Below are 16,848 nucleotides of genomic sequence, written 5' to 3'. Positions count from 1 at the left end.
AAAGACGGGATCTGTATTTATTCATTCAGTGCTTGCTTGCTCTTCAAGTTAACTTGTCAATGTCAGAGTAAATGCCACACTCAATAATGCATGCCTAATTTAAAAGATCATTGCCCTTTTGGTACCTGCTCTTATCTAAATGGCTGAGCTTAGATCAGGCGGGTGGGTGCATCTTATGGTGCATGCTGCTGATATTTTACCAATCACCAGTTCTCATTTCCCCTGCTTGATAGGAATACTGGTCGTTATGGTGACCTGAGGGAGATAACTTGGCCTGTGAAGTGTGCAGCCTTTACTGGCCTCATCGCCGAGGTTTTCCCTGGCACTGAGGCATCGTCAAACTGCACCAGTGACGACCTGGAGTCAAACATCAATAATTCAACAGTTAATTCACCTTGAGATAAGTCTCCATGGTGCTTAAAGATAGAGCATAAGAATAAAGTGTGCCTGCCTGCCCTCTCAATAAAATCATATACCATTATATCTTAGAAACACAAAAAGCACAGTACTGGGTGTTAAGTCATCGCATGTCTGTGCTTTAGATTATCTCGGTAAATAATGCAAGCTTCTGCTGCTGTGGAGCTAAACAACTGCCTCCGTTTAACAGTATAGAATGCAGTATTACCGCCTAGCGGATCAACCGTCACAGTTGGATGAGGATCTGCAGCAGGTCTGACCTTCTAATGATTGGCCTCCAGCTAAGGCCACAGCAGGGTTCTTGTGTAATTTCCTCCGTTATCTGGAGTGCCTCTGTATGATTGCAAAGTAGATATGCTGTCTTTCTCTGAGGTGCGTGGCACAGGCTTTGCCTTCTTCCCCGCAGCTTGAGTGGAGAGTTATTGGATAAAAAAAGAATGGATATGGAAAAATTGTTCCACTCCAAAACATACAAGAAACATTTAGGACAAATTGTGGAGCGATGTTCCCTGTTCTGTGATGTCTCTATATTTTGAGGGCCATTAGGTTTGCAGGCTACTGAAAAAAGTGAGGTGTAGAAAACTCAGACACACAGGGGAACTCTTGTGGGCTACGACATGTCTTGATCATCTGTTGGAGTGGGAATGAAGTGGTAAACAACTTCAGATCTGCGGAGCTTTAAAATCTCAGTGTGGTGCTGGCAAACAAGGATCAGAGGAGTTGTGTGTGCCAGCGGGTTTTGTTCCACACTGTACAAAAAAAATTCAAGAGACAGTATTTATAACTTTTCTTTGATTCAGTTATAATAGTGAAAACAAATAATGTGCTCATTGGGACTGTCAAACTGTCTGTCACTTTGCCTGTAATGTATTATTGGACTAAAGCTGTAATTGTAGACCAAAATACATGTTAACTATCATCCTGAAATGTAAATTGTAACTGCAGAAAAGCCTCTTGAAAATGAATCTTTTATAATAGTTACATGTTTCTGCAATGCTCTCTTGTCAAAATGGCATATGGTAGAAACCTTTTTTTTTTTTTGTTTATCTTTATTTATTTTTTTACAGTGGCATACCTGAGAAGAAATGTGGGACCATTATCTTGTCAGCTGAGGAGCTGGGAAACTGCAGAGTAAGTCTATAAAGTTTGAAGTTTTTTATTTTTATTTGCTAACATTAAAGGTTCCATAATAGATATTTTGTAATGTTCGCTTATTTAATTTGAAATGGGCTCTCAAACTAACGCTACATCAGCGTTTAAGTGAACACATTATTCACTTCGACAGTGAGAGTGACATAAGCCCCTTTTACACAGAGATTGCGGCATATTGACGGAACAACATCACTCCAAAATGCCGGCTTTGCTTGCTTCTGTGTTATTTACACAGAACCAAGCAACGCCGGCCTGCTGGCGCATCAGTAGCTCCTTTTACACAGCGTTCCGGAATGAAAGAGGTGCTCGTAAACAGCGTCAGGTGTGACGTAAACATTTAGCGCCGCGCCGGTCAGCTGCTTTACAACAACAACACTGGCCGGTGAATTGAGAGCAGATGAGTGCTGGAGCTTGCAGTAAGAGGGCCGTATTTTACTGTCCCCACGATGTGCCAGTTGATCTCGCTACGCGCTGAGTCCAACATCACTGGGACTGTTAACCAAACTGACAAAATCAATCCGCTTCACCTCTGTGTCTGTGTGTGTGTGTGTGTGTGTGTGTGTTTGTGTGACAGGTTGGCTGTGAGCGAGTCTCTTTGTGAGGGCAGAGATCTGCCAATCAGACATAAACATACACATACACACAGTGTGTGAAGTCACGTTACTGTAGGCAGAAATAAAGTGTGGATATACGCTCAGATTTAGGATAATAATAGCGGCGGCGATCCGGTCGCAGCCTGGCTTAGCCTAGCATAGCTTTCCCATTGTACAACTTCTCCTGGGCAGAAATAGACTCATACATCTGCAAAATGAAGCGCGGGGGTTTGGATTGAGCAGCGGACCTTATGACCAGCTAGATTATACGCCGTTCCTTTTATTTGGTGATTTTTACGGGACATCAGGCCGCCGTGATTAATGTTAAACACACGTCAAAACTGACAAAATCAATCCGCTTCACCTCTGTGTCTGTGTGTGTGTTTGTGTGACAGGTTGGCTGTGAGCGAGTCTCTTTGTGAGGGCAGAGATCTGCCAATCAGACATACACATACACATGCACACAGTGTGTGAAGTCACGTTACTGTAGGCAGAAATAAAGTGTGGATATACGCTCAGACTTAGAATAATAATAGCGGCGGCGATCCGGTCGCAGCCTAGCTTAGCCTAGCTTAGCCTAGCCTAGCTTTCCCATTGTGCAACTTCTCCTGGGCAGAAATAGACTCATACACTCTGCAAAATGAAGCGCGGGGGTTTGGATTGAGCAACGGACTTTATGATCAGCCAGATTATACGCCGTTCCTTTTATTTGGTGATTTTTACGGGACATCAGGCCGCCGTGATTAATGTTAAACACACGTCCTTCAACTGCTAACATGGTCGCATGTTTAGAACGTAGGCTATGGAACGTCAAACGCCCCCCTGTTCCGCAACAACAAGCTGGAGCATTTAAACAGAGAGGCGGAACTGATTGTGTCGGGAATCTTACTACCCCCCGAGGTAGTAAAATTCCCGGAACAATCTCTCGCACCTTTCTTCCCTCGTTCCGCAACGGTCGCATTTATACAGCAGGGCGGAGGGCCGAAATTCCGGCATTTTCCCGGCTTTCACTGGCTGTGTAAAAGGGGCTATAGATGACGCCATACCACTTTGTGAAAAAGTGTGTGCCACACTGAGAAATGGTGCATGTTTTAATCACTTAATCCATGTTAAGCAATGTTCACCAACCTTCTGAAGGGAAGTGGCTGTTTAATAGCCTCGACCTTAGTGAGATATATTGGATCGTTAACAGCTCCCATTAAATCGCCAGGATACATCTTGTCACTATATATGCGATTGTGTATTTCATTTGGAAATTGTGTACATAATCAATACGCTATATGAGTTTGAATGGCTATTTAATGAGCCCGCCTTGACTCCAATCGCCAACGCAGGTATTTCCTCCTATATGTGTGGTGTGTTAATCCAGGAGTCTGCATTAATAATCTGTGTTCAGCAATGCCCATTGGCTTTCTCTCTGAAATGCTTAATGAAGATAGTAAATAACCACATTATCCTGCTGCCAGTGGAGCAGGAGGAAGTGGGGAGACTTTATTGGCCTGAACAACTGGCCTCCCTCAGAGGCTGTAAAGCAAGCCATTGAACTGCAACTATTGTAGGACTGTTTAATGATGTCCTAATGCATGTAAGTGTCTAATGACTCAAAGCGTTGTCATGTCGAGTAAAGGGCACCTGGTCTAACTGTAGTTGTGCCTGACTTTGACGATAATCTTTAAACGATCTCTGATTATAGTGCGAGATAAGCCAAGCTGATAATAAAACTGCCATGATAACCATTACTGACTTTGTTCTTGCTGTACTGTCAGTGCTAACATTCATTGAAGGGCTGCTGTTAGTCCTCTGGTGCAATGGATCTGCGATGATAGGAGGTAGCATAATCCCTGCAAAGAATCACTTCAAGAAGCGTTTTTTGTTGTTGTTGTAATAAATAATTTTTTTCCCTTTATCCCTGTAGTCAGAATTTTTCATTTTATTTTGTTGTCATCATTTAATTATTTTTGTGCAAAGGGTAAAACTGCTTCTCATATGAACAAAATCCTTCACCTGAGGCTCACCGTCACAATAGACAAAGGAATTGTGTTAATATCTGAGTCATATAATCGTCTGGCTCATGATTCATGGTGATTCACAACAGCAGGCGATCTCGAGGATTTCCTAGGTCTATGTAACACCAATTCATGTATAGTGTCTGCATCGCTTCGTATTACTTTGAAAGACCAGTCCCACTTTCTGAAAGTGGCGGTGTGGATTGTTCTGCCACTTACCTCACGCTGCGATGTCTTAGTCGAGCAGAGAAAAGGAAAGAAAAATGTGCACTGCTCCTGGTATTCACCTGCTGCTTTCTAAACCTCGGTGGAAATTACTGTTCTGCCTTTTTTCCTCTCTATAATGAGAGAGCACTGCTCGGCACCAAAGTAGGTATGTGTTATCTGTGCCTAATGAAGGGCTTAAGGTTAGTGGCTGTATTGCAATGATAGTGTAATTGTAGAGGCCCTGTCGGGGTTAAGCAGGACAGTGAAGGGGCTTGGAGCAGTGATGTATTGAGTTACTTTTCTTTTTTTTTTATTCACAAAAAAAGCCAAAGTTGGAAAAAAAATTAAAATGAGATGTTCTTGTGAACAGCCACCATATATATGCTGATCCATATCCAACTAGGCAAATGGGGGGAAATGCAATCTTCCATGATTAATGGCTCTCTAGCTTTATTGTAGAACTGGTAGAAACAGGAGGGAATTAACCTAAATAGCCACTTCATGTAGCCACCACTAGCCACTTTAATAATCTCTTTACTTTTCCTTAAATGTTGACTCGAAACATAAACTATGACTGGAAACAACAAGAGAGAATCAAATAAGTTACACTTTCAGGATAAAATGTATGTAGTGGCATCCATCGTTCTCTCAGTAGTTGCCAGAGAGACGGAGGCTGCTCTGCCTCTTGTCAGTGTCCGTAGCACAAAGTGATGTGATGGGGGATAGTGGGGGGCCGGTGAGAGGCAGAGCACACCCCACTGAAGGGTCAAAACAATAGATAGAGGCCCTGCCCAGCACCATGCTGATTCAGATCTAATAGTGGCTTTTGAAAAACCTAAATATCCTGGGAGACCAGCTGGGCAAACACAGCTCTTCTTTTTACTCACAGAAGGCTGGAATGGATTTTACTCTGGTGTCACATCTTGCTCTCAGCGATATGATGGTTAGGTTACACAGTCGACTTGCATGTGCAGTATTTTGCAGGGCCAAATGTTTCAAGAAAGACTGGGTCAGCCTCAAGGCAAAGCTTTTCCCTCGTGGAGAACACTTTGTGGAGTTTTCTTCTGATGATGACTGGACATTAACCTGTCCAGTCTGTGCCCGATATATACAGCCTCATTGTTATACAACGCAGACTAATACCTGACCACGCGGAGACTATCCCGAACCAAAAGCATTATGGTACATGGTCATTGTCCTAGTAATAGCAGTGCACATTGAAATGCTGCCTGGATGAGTATAATTATGGTAATACTAGACTTTCTAATGTATCATTAGCTGCACCCACACCCTTCAAATCCTTTTCGTACACAGCCCTCCCTCCTCCATGCACAGGTTTAAAAAAAAAATCAGTTTCTGACCATTTTCATGATCTACATACTGTTTCTATGATTATGTTCAGCAAAACAAGGTATTTTCAATTTTTTTACCCCTTATCCCATCCACAGTGGTTATGCAGGAGTATCATGATGATAGAGGAATGCTAATGAATGCATTTGCAGGTTTTGGAAAGTGGAGCACTGGCTGGTGTTCGCTCTGCTCTTATTATGATTCAGTCAGCACTTTGCTTTTATTTGGTGCTTCAGTGCTTTTATATCTTGGCACACAACATGTACAAACAAACAACATTGGGAAAACAGAGAGCAGGAGCATAGATTTAAAAGTCCTCTACTTTTTTGCCTTTTAATTTCTCTATCCCTCTGTTTTTCCCCTCATTCTGTAGGATTATACCACCATGCAGTTCTGTGCCCACAAACTGGATAAAAAGGACTTCTTTGGAAAGTCAGACCCCTTTATGGTCTTCTACAGGAGCAACGAGGACGGAACGTAAGTTCTTCTCTTGCTTCTGCTTCTCACTGTTTTTTTCATTTAAGCTCAATCAAAAGACAGGTGGGATGGCGTGGACATCAAAGAGGAAGGGAACTACATGCAGTGAGATCCCTTGAACTCACTGGCATGAGGATGAAGTCAAGCAGACGTGGTGTCAAAGCAAAGCACAGCGGGGAGATTCTATATTAGCGTTTTCTTTCCTTAGAAGTGTGTCCCGTAGGATTTTAAAATCCCTGTTGACCTGCGTCTCCAGGTTCACCATCTGCCACAAGACTGAAGTGGTGAAGAGCTCGCTGAACCCTGTGTGGCAGCCCTTCTCCATCCCTGTCAGAGCCCTCTGCAATGGAGACTACGACAGGTATGTATGGGGAAAGACGTTGTCAGACGAAGTGTTCTGCGCACTCACACACACTCACAAATTACTTGCATGGACTGTGGTTTTCTAGTGGAAATCGAAGCCACACAGAGATTCAACACAGTGTACTTATCTCAAAATGGGTTGTGTGCTTTAAATTTAGACACCATTGATTTTCTACAGCTGATTTTATCTGCCGATGAAATAGAGAATAACAACAGAACCCTATCTACTACATGCTACCTCGCCTGACTGGTCATTGATTTGCTGACAACCATGTGCAAGAACATTTCAGGGCATTTTGAGTTCCCTGTTGGCTGCTGCATGCGCTCCAGGGCCATCTTCTCTCTTATCTGAATCTCTTGAGAGCAACGGGTCGCCTGATGAGGAGCAGGGAGAGTTTTAGCAGGAATATCAAAACAATTGAGAAAAAGAGAAAGAAGAAAGAAAGTGAGAGTTGTGGAGTGGATGGGGATGTTGACAGCTGCAGCAGAAAGGGAGCCCTCCTCCGTGTGTGTGTGTGTGTGTGTGTGTGTGTGTGTGTGTGTGTGTGTGTGTGTGTGTATGTTTGCCTTAGCATGAAAGAGTGAAGACCCAGACAGCCCGAAGAGTGTAGGCTACTGTATAGAGGCCGTCAAAGAATGTGTCAAACCCCGCCCTTTCCACCATGCTGGGTGTCAACTGAGGTTCTCTTCCCTTATCTTCTCACCTGCCTAGAGAAGCTAATTGGGTCAGACAGATGGAGCAGAAGCATGAAAGCGCCTGATTCCCTTTGGGAATTTTGATGGCAAGAGAAATATACGGCAAGTTGGGGTCTCCCTGACGCTTGGTGGGAAATCAGTTTGCTGTGCTGTGTTTTTTTTGCATGCTCCATTTCGGAAAACTTCACAGCAATTTTCATTCTTTTCATTCAATATTTTCCAGAAAATAACGTTTAAAATTATGTTCACAATACAACGGCTTTGTTTCTATTGCAGTTTGCCTGGTGTTGACTATCAGTGTGTGCAATGATTCTGAGGGTTTGAATTCCAATCAAGGCGCAGCCCTTTCCACTTTATAAATACATTTTATAGATTTCACAAAGCTGCTGTGTTTTCCTTGTATTCTTTTTAGTCAATTTAATTTATACATCCCACAAAGTTGCCTCAAAGGGCTTTACAAATCGATACAGCACACATATGGCATCACCCTCACAAAAAGGAGGGATCCCTCTGCCAGGCTTGACACAAGTGACAGAGCAGACAGATATAACAATAATAGAAAAAATTACTCTATGGAAAAACAGATTAAGGATGTGGTAGATAGATTGCATGTATAAAGAATATGGAATCCAAAAAGACCTCTACCACAATTGCCTGGAATCTGGACAGACTGCACATCCACACAAGAGGCAAACGTCAAGGATAACATGTCAGACAAGAGAAAAGAGGGGATGCTGATACTTCCAGAATACGAAGATCAAAGTCAGAAATGTTGGAAAGGAGCCAAAGGGGGAGAGAAGGGTGTCCACAAAGAAATGTCCATGTTTTACATGTACGGCACTAACAATGGGGTTTACTCCCTCTCTGCCAACTCTTTCCTTTGTATGAATCCATTAAATCCCCTGTAATCATCTGACTTGAATAGTGATCAGAAAGTAAAATCTCTCCCATTTCCACTCAAACGTGCTGTGGGAGCAGGAACTGAAACACCATTCTGTATTATTTCACCAGTAGATGATGGTGCCGTAGTGCTGCTCATAATCCGGATCACTGCTAGTAAATGGAGAAAATGACGTAAGGGAAAATAAATGTTGACTGACACATTACTGGTAAACCATCCGTGTCAAAAACAGGAAGATTTGATTATTGTAGAACTCTGAAATTGGGATATCTTGCTGTGTTTATGTTTCAGTATGTAGAGCAAGAAAACAGCTTGTTGTAGAACAGATTGACTTTCTTGCCTTGTCGCGCTCTGTACTATATGGGTCACCAAGTTTAAAAAATGTATCAGGGGGTAATACGTTACATGTAGACAGAATGATTTCAGGTCAGGAGAACAGGGCAGCCCTCCATCAACTGGCCTGCTCCTGGACTCACTGACACATGATTGACAGTGACTGCTGAGGGGTAGAGGCAAACCACTGATTTTGCCATTAGATTAAGAAAAGGGAGGCATCTTCCCTCATTCTCAGTGAATTCTCTCTGGTTTATTTATTTGATTCCTCGCCTCCCAACACATTTCGGGAACTTGCAAAATATGCTCCCTCCCGAGAGCTTTGTTTTCTATCTTTGGCAGGGAAATGCTTTACCCTAAACCCTTGGCAACTCCATCAGACTGCTCTTTCTTCTCTTCTTTGTGAGAAACACAAACTCACTGGTAAACAATTCATTATAATCCTGGGTGGCAGTTTACCAACCTACTTTAAAAGAAATTGTGGGCAAATGTATTTGTCATTATCCCATGTATTTTAAAAACTGAAAGGTCTAGCTTCAAAGAGTTAAGTAATTGCTTTGAACCTCATTTAATCCTTAGAAAGATGTTTGATTTGTTCGCATGAAAAGCACAGGGCAAGATCTATTTGATGGATTTATTTCAGCCATCGCTCACAATTAATGAGCTATTATTAGTTTGTTTTTTTACAGCATCATTTCAGAAGTGTTCTCTGTGAAGTTTCCCCTTATGGAGATTCAGATAATGGCGTACTTGTTAAGTGTGCTCACACTAACACACTATTTTTCCTCTCTTGTGATGCGTTTTACAGGACAATCAAAGCGGAGGTTTATGACTGGGACAGAGACGGGAGGTAACTGATGCACGCCACACACATGCTCGTACCCACACATACACACATATATATACACACACACACACACACACACACACACACACACACACACACACACACACACACACACACACACACACACACACACACCTTTCACCTCTCAGTACTGTACCCATCGTATCTTTGAGCAGTATGTCATTTAGTTGTTTACATTTTTACTCCAGCCACGATTTCATCGGTGAATTCATCACCAGCTACAAAGAGCTATGTCGAAGTCAGAACCTGCTAAACGTGTACGAGGTGAGTGATGACAGAGACAATCAATATTGCCCCCTCTGTTTTCCCTCAGATCTTAGGGCCTTTGTTAAAAACAGCGATTGTAGCTATTCATTTTAGTTGTGCCCTGTTAAAAAAACATTAGAGAAAAGAACTGCACAAAACATATATGTTGCTTTATTCTCCAGTGGGTCTTTGAACACTTTAAACTACCTAATAGCTAGAACTCAGGTCACAATGTAAAGCTGTAAAAGTTCTTATGCAACGTCACAGACCTAACAGCCATTTCTGTGTCTCAGTGTGAGCAACCTACTTCCATTTTAGAGCAAATCAATGCACCTCTTGGCTCTGAAAAGTCTTGTTATCCACAGTTTAATGACTTTAGGAGGTTGTTCTTGTATGAACAAGAGTCCTGGCTATTGGAGATGAACAGCTAGCCTCCCCTGTCCCTCCTCACCCTACATGGCATTAAGCATCTCAGGGTTTGGTCATTAGCCCATATGATTAAGGGTGTTTCTGTGGTGAGAATACCAATGGGAATGAAACAGGACTACTCTGCTGATGATTTTCTTTTGTCTGGTCCTTGGAGGTTCAGATTGGGTATTACTGTTGGGCTCTGGGAGGCTCAGATGAAACCCCTGCTCATTAAAACCCTTGCCATGTTACATTAGCCTCTGAATTAATCAGGGACGTGGCTTAAGGAAAGAACCGGACCATTGAGGAGAGGGAGAGGAGACAGGGATAGGTGAGGAGATTCAGAGTGAGAAAGAGATGCAGAGTGAGTGGCATGTCCACAATGCTGACACGGCAGAACGGTGCATCCATTATCCTTCACCGAACCTTTCTGTATTTTAGTAAAAAAAAATTAAACATGGCAGATCCTCCCTGTACTCTTTGCCAGGTCAGTGCCCTTGAATCAGTTTCAAGATGTGCTCCAAAACCACACAAAGGCACCTTTTCACTGATGACAAATAGAGAATTTGAATAGGTCACTGGCCACGCTGTTTCGACTCTTTGCATATTCCTGTGTACTCAACCTGACATGCAAGGGGGCCTGCAAACATTGGCTCCCTGAGTTAAGATGACAGCCGGTAAATGCTAACAGAGGTTGGTGTAATTGAGGGTGATGTCTGTGCAACGTAACGTGAACCTGGTAATGCCTGAGTGACGGCCCTGGCTCTACAAGGACTCAGCAGTGCTTAAGTACAGGAGGACGATAGAAGATAGTGGGATACCTTATTCGTTAAGACACACCACAGTGCCCTACAGGCGTGTGCTTTATGTTAGTGGGCAGACCCGTATAATAAGTAGTGAAAATATAAGTAAAACATGTTTTTGGATTTAAGCCCTAAATGCAAAACATTTATTCATAGCAGGGAGCACTGAATTTACTGTCTGTAATCGCACTTCGTCTCCTCACTTTGCTTATAAACCATATGTGTGTGTTTGCCCATATTATTTCCCGACGGGAATTTTCTACGCTGTGTATTTCAGTCTGCATGTGGTTAACATTTTGTTGATTACAAGTTAAACGGATGGGAGATATGCTTTCCATCATCCCGAGCCTTGGCAGCCTGCATGTCAGATATAAATCTTGGTGTAGGTGCTTATTAAAAAAACCCTGAATAATCTGTAACTCGCTGCGAGGCATGATCAATGGTATCTTATGCTCACCTACTGCAGTTATTGGATTCAGTCCCTATGCCCCATAGATATGGAGTAGGAGGACAACACTTTATTGCTAGCCCGAGGGTAGATAAAAAGAATCTTGCTCCGAGTTTACATTATCGTTATCCTTCTGCCTTCATACCAGGTGGTGAATGCCAAGAAGAAAATCAAGAAAAAGAGATACATCAACTCTGGGACGGTAAGTCTGGGCTCTTCTGAGCATCGGTGTACTGTATTTATCAGGGTGGTTGCTCTTGCTGGATTGCATGAGGCACTTCAACTCTGTAAAAGGTGTTTGATCCATTCCATGTCTCTGTGTACGTTGGCTGCTCTTGTTATTTATGGAGACTCCGTAATTAAAATCTGTGGCTAGTTAGCCATCTTCAATGATCATCCATCAGTGCCCATCCACACTGATGTTTACTGATTGCAATACCAATACCCTTCCCCGGCATCAGAATCTTTTCTGCGTTGATAAGTATTTTAATTTTATGGTTGGTTAGCTCAGAGGTCAGTGTTAACGAGTAGATTGGTAGATTTTGCTTTCATAAATTACCAAGCACGAGATAATTTAATTGGACCTGTTTTTTTCCTGCTTTTTTCAGGTGTCCTTGTTGTCATTCAATGTGGAGTCAGAGCACACCTTCCTGGATTACATCAAAGGAGGGTGAGTCCAATGTTTGTTATTTTGTTCCTGTTTATATGAACACACTTTTTATTTGGACATTACCTTCAGGCCCCTTTGGGGAATAACACAGAAAGAGTGACACAGTTTATGTATAATCCCACTTCACTCAACAACGTGTTGTGTTATTTCACTTGGGGGTTTGTGCTTCACTGTGCAGAACGATGCGTGTGCAGTTTAACTCTAGAAATATGCAGATGGGTGACAAATGAAAGGAAAACACAACATAACGTGTCTTAGTAAGGTGTTGGTTGAACCATGTGATGCCAGAACAGCTTCAATACTCTTTGGCATCGGTTCTCTAAGTCGTGTTCTCTACTAGAAGGATGAACACTATTCATTTGGTATTTTGATGATGGTGGTGGAGAGCGCTATCGACACTTCTGTCCAAAATCTCCCATAAGTGTTTGATTAGGTTGAAGTCTGGTGTCTGCGAAGGCCATAGCATATGGTTAACATAATTTCCATCCAAATCAAACCATTCAGTGACCCCTTGTGTCCTGTGGATGGGGACATTGTCATCCTGGAAGAGACAACTTCTGGAAGAACAGAAATGTTTCATCATAGAATAAACGTGGTCATGTAGAAAATGTGCACTATTGTTTGGTTATATTTGTACGCTTTAAATGGTGTGTTGTGCTTTGTGTAGAGTATTTCCTTGTGCTGAAGAAAAAATTCCACTGAGGTGGACAACAAATAAATCAAATCAAATCAATCGGTTAGCAGTGACCTGTCTCACTATGAGGGCAAGTGCATTGAAAGCATCCCAGAAAAATTATTCCCACGGCATAACAGAGCCAGCTGGTCCCCTAAATATAGGGGTCAAAAGGGGTCGTTCTCTTGGTGCACGTCGCACATGCATTGGCCCACTTGTTGAGAATATGCTAAAGGATGAGACAGCTCGCTATGTCATTTTTTCCCACATCTCTGGAGACCAGTGCCTATTTTTTTAATCTTCTGTTTTTACATGTTTTTGCATGAGCATGAGGTTCATCAAATGTGTGCTGTCAACAACAATATATTACTCTTTTTAATGACGCATTTCTCATTGAACTAAAAGCAGAAGTGACTTTTCCTACTGAAACATGAGCCAGTTTGCCATGCCCCTGCTGGCAGTGGCTGTTAATCTTTAAAGAGGTTTCAAGCCCCCTGGTGTCACCCAAATTCGCCTGCAACAGAATTTAGCAAAAACAGCCCAGTTAAAAAATGATTGCCACCTGTTTCAACTCCTAGCTGCTAGTGTGTATGTATCCTTAAACTAAGTGGTGACTCTGCTGTGGCCAAAGCACAAAATGTGATCTGGGAGCATCAAAAGGACCATATGATCTTAGATGTGGAACATTAACGTCCCTGTTTTAGATTTGGATGAAGATCTTTGTTGTTTGCCATCCCAATTTCTGCTCTGCATCTCAACTGTCTGCTACTGTCTGCCAGTGCCACTGGCACATTAACGCAGACAACATGAGTGAGTGTTGTTTGCATAGTAAACATGTTTATTCTGCAATTATAATATTTTGAAATACGGTTGAAAATCAATTCTGTGAGATTTAATACAGTATATTTAAATGCATTACTTTGGCTCCCCTGACTCTGCCCCTTGCAGTACAATCACCTGGCTACATTTGCTTTCATGTTATTGAATGTGGTTACTGAGTGGCCTTGAATTTAACGAGTGAGTAAATTGTGGCCCCAAGTGAGACAATCTTGTCCACATCCACAAGTACAGTGTGAATACATATGAATGAATATGATAAAATATGGAAAAGATGTGTGGGCTTAATTTAGGGCGGAAAGCCTGTGACATGTTGTTTTGCTACTGATGGCTGAGTGTCCCAGATATGTCCTGTTGGTCTCTCCCCAGCTCACATATACATAGTGTATCCACACATACACACTGAAACACACTTAAATTAAGTTTTTTTAAATAAAAAATGTATCTTTTCCTTTATTACCTGTTTGCCTCTGATACAACTTGTCCTTGAGACACTAAAGGAAACATTGTTGGGGAGGAAGGAGAATAAACAAACAATAACGTATAAAAGGAATATAAGAGGGTTAATTGGAAAATATATATGTCTGAAATTTGGATGTCCCAAATGACACCTTTCAATAAGATCCCCAAACACTTGGAAAAGGACACCAACATTAAGCTGTACATCAGAGATGAACCCTCAACAATCCTGCACAATTTTTAAGTGCTTCACTGTAAAACACCAAATACAGCACTCCACCAGAAGGTGAGCCTTCTGTCCAATAGTAACCATCAGGTATTCATAGATTCCCTTGCAATGGCTCTCCAGGGGAACAGCTTGGACCTAACCCAAGTAGATGAAAGTGTGTGAAAAGCCTATACGTTTATTTTTATTTTTTTCATAATAGGAGGATATTAAAAATATATTTAAGTAATGAAAATGTTAGCTTTTTTGGTTGTTATGTTCAACCTACATGCTGCTGAGTGAAATTTCATTCTGAAAGAGCAACTTTGTTCCGAAAGTGTTAACGCGAATATAATTGAGCTCTAATTGTGATTATTAGAATGAATGTAAACAAAGCCACTGTCAAAGGTATACTTAAACTACTAATGTGTTCTGAATGTCATGTTACTTAATATTTGGATAATGTATCATTTAGAAATTAACTTTATTCAATTTGTCTGTTTGAAGCCTGAAAACAGAAATGAGAGGGAGAGAATATCCCAAGATTTAATGTGACCCCAGCACGGGGAGAGAAGCATGGTGTAGAGTGATACTTCACCTCTTTGTTACATACATTAAAATATGTTAAAAGTTCATCAGTTATTTTGAGTGTGTCGGGATGATGACAAAGGCTATTCATTAAAAAAACAGCTCTGGCACCATGGCAATTAAAAAAAGGGGAAAAATCCCTTGGTGAAAATCTCTCCGGCATCTAATGTTTTCTTTGAAAAATGCTATCCACAATGGAAGTCCTCTTCAACAAAATTCTCATAAGGGGCTGCAGAGATAAGAATAGTCTGAAAGATACCATAAAAAAACACAACAGTTATGGGAGGTTTAGAAATGGGTCTCGCTCCTATGTCCTGTTAGTCAAGGCTATCTCTATGTCCACTTTTTGTTTTTAATGTCTTCACCATGGCTCCACCATCTTTTTACTATAGTTGTCTGGGTTTTGTGTCTAATTGTCTCTTGAGGCACAGAGCAGGACAAAAAACTATTTACATGTCTGTTTTTGGCCGCCATCAGACCACGCTGTCAACATCAATTAGAAATTATTAATGATGTAAATATTTTACATGTAGGTGATTTAAGGCTACATTAACTCTTCGATCTTAATGTGAATGAATTGACCTACACCAACAGGGACCTCACTGTTTTACATTACCACATAGATTCAAAAATTCACACATTTGTTAATAATTAAATATTTTTCTAAACATTAATGCATACTCTCTTTCACCTTCTTCTCAGCGTATATGTACACTAGTAGTAGCGGAAAGGCAATGTTTCGTCTGAAGACACACTAAATGAACTTCTGAACTTTGTGCATCCTTTTTCCCCCCTATGTTTCAGCTATCTCTGATATTGCAGCCATTGTTGTGCAAAACAATGTGAAGATGCTTGTCTTCTTGATTCAAAGCATTGAGCTCACACATCAATCAACAAGAACATTGAAGTACAGTCATGAAGAGGTCACTCATAGCCCAGAGAAAAAATCCTGCTTGTGTTCAGGCTTTTATTCCTGAAGAAGGCCTGTACTGTACGCAAGCATTGAAACATTAATAATGGAAAATACAAAGCTTGCATCTGACTTATGAGTGTGGCTTTCACCTCCTTGCTTTGATGTCTATTTATAAGTCAGTAGCACCTTGCTAGATCAAAAGTGCATTTTCCTCCTTGTCCTTTGTAGACCATCTCTGGGCCGCCACACAACCCTAAGTGCAATATTACTACATGTGCATTGCTGTTATCAAATAGATCTATGGTAGAGCTATAGCCAAAAGATTTCTGACATGACTGCAAATACAAATTTCACCATGTCAAATCTCCACAAGCATTAATAATCTGATTTAGCGAATAAGAAGAAAGCAAAATAAAAAGATATTGCATTCAACAGATACTCTCCTTGGAGCAGATTGCATGACAGTGATGAAGAAAACAAACACGATTACTATTGCTGGCTGCAGAGGGATAAAACAATGAGCATGTTGCGTATCCCTGATGGGTAAGATTAACTGTTTCCATGTAAAATAGAAACAGAGATTTACAGTGTTTAACCAAAAAGAGGAAAAGTGTGGCTGTTTTGGTCAAATTAACTGGACAACCTTCAGGCAACATGGAAGTCTTATCAGTCTGAATAATTAAAGCCTCTGTATAACCCTTCATAACTGTTGCAGTCTCAAAGGGCTTCAGAACACCCACGTTATGAAAATAAACCACACCTTAATAGCCCTTCAATTGAGGATGAGAAAAATCCACAAACCTCATTAGAAACCTAAAGCGCTAGCCCCACTGGGATGGTCGAACGTGAGAATGGGTGCTAAAAGTAGGCCAATGAAGTTTAAATGAAGGCTGTTTTAATCGGCTGCATAAGATTCGAGGAAACAAGCAGCTTACATTATTCCAGAGATAAACAAGATGTTAGCTATATGAGTAAACCATCACAAAGACTGACCACTTTTATCAAATCACTTTGTATGTGCCTATTGCCATTGCTTAAATAAGACATTGTTTCTTAGCAATTTTTGCCTGTTTAAATAAAGGTTGATGATGATGATGATGATAAGACAATGACATTAAGCAAAGTCTTACTTATGATGGAAATTGTCCCTGCTGGTCAAACACAAAGTCGCAAAATACGTGTGCATTAGATTAAATTAATTCTTCTTTTGTTTATGTAATAGGCTATATTCAAAA

At 41.3% G+C, this 16,848-nt stretch overlaps 1 protein-coding gene across 1 annotated transcript in view; it reads left to right on the top strand.

The window, feature by feature from the left end:
- The window catches only part of cpne5a (copine Va), a gene marked incomplete at its 3' end in the record, with an annotated part of 61,976 nt that overhangs the window by 27,996 nt on the left and 17,132 nt on the right, over positions 1 to 16,848 (top strand). Inside the window, exons 8-14 of the mRNA XM_080030322.1 lie at positions 1,485 to 1,548; positions 6,099 to 6,202; positions 6,459 to 6,563; positions 9,304 to 9,345; positions 9,552 to 9,627; positions 11,417 to 11,470; positions 11,877 to 11,938. Of these exons, the coding sequence (XP_079886448.1) occupies positions 1,485 to 1,548; positions 6,099 to 6,202; positions 6,459 to 6,563; positions 9,304 to 9,345; positions 9,552 to 9,627; positions 11,417 to 11,470; positions 11,877 to 11,938 (507 nt within the window). The remainder of the gene's footprint in view (positions 1 to 1,484; positions 1,549 to 6,098; positions 6,203 to 6,458; positions 6,564 to 9,303; positions 9,346 to 9,551; positions 9,628 to 11,416; positions 11,471 to 11,876; positions 11,939 to 16,848) is intronic.

This window comes from Ammodytes marinus, assembly GCF_949987685.1.
Source record: "Ammodytes marinus genome assembly, chromosome: 7".
In the NCBI taxonomy this organism is placed as follows: Eukaryota; Metazoa; Chordata; class Actinopteri; order Uranoscopiformes; family Ammodytidae; genus Ammodytes; species Ammodytes marinus.
This window is presented reverse-complemented; position numbering and strand designations above follow the sequence as displayed.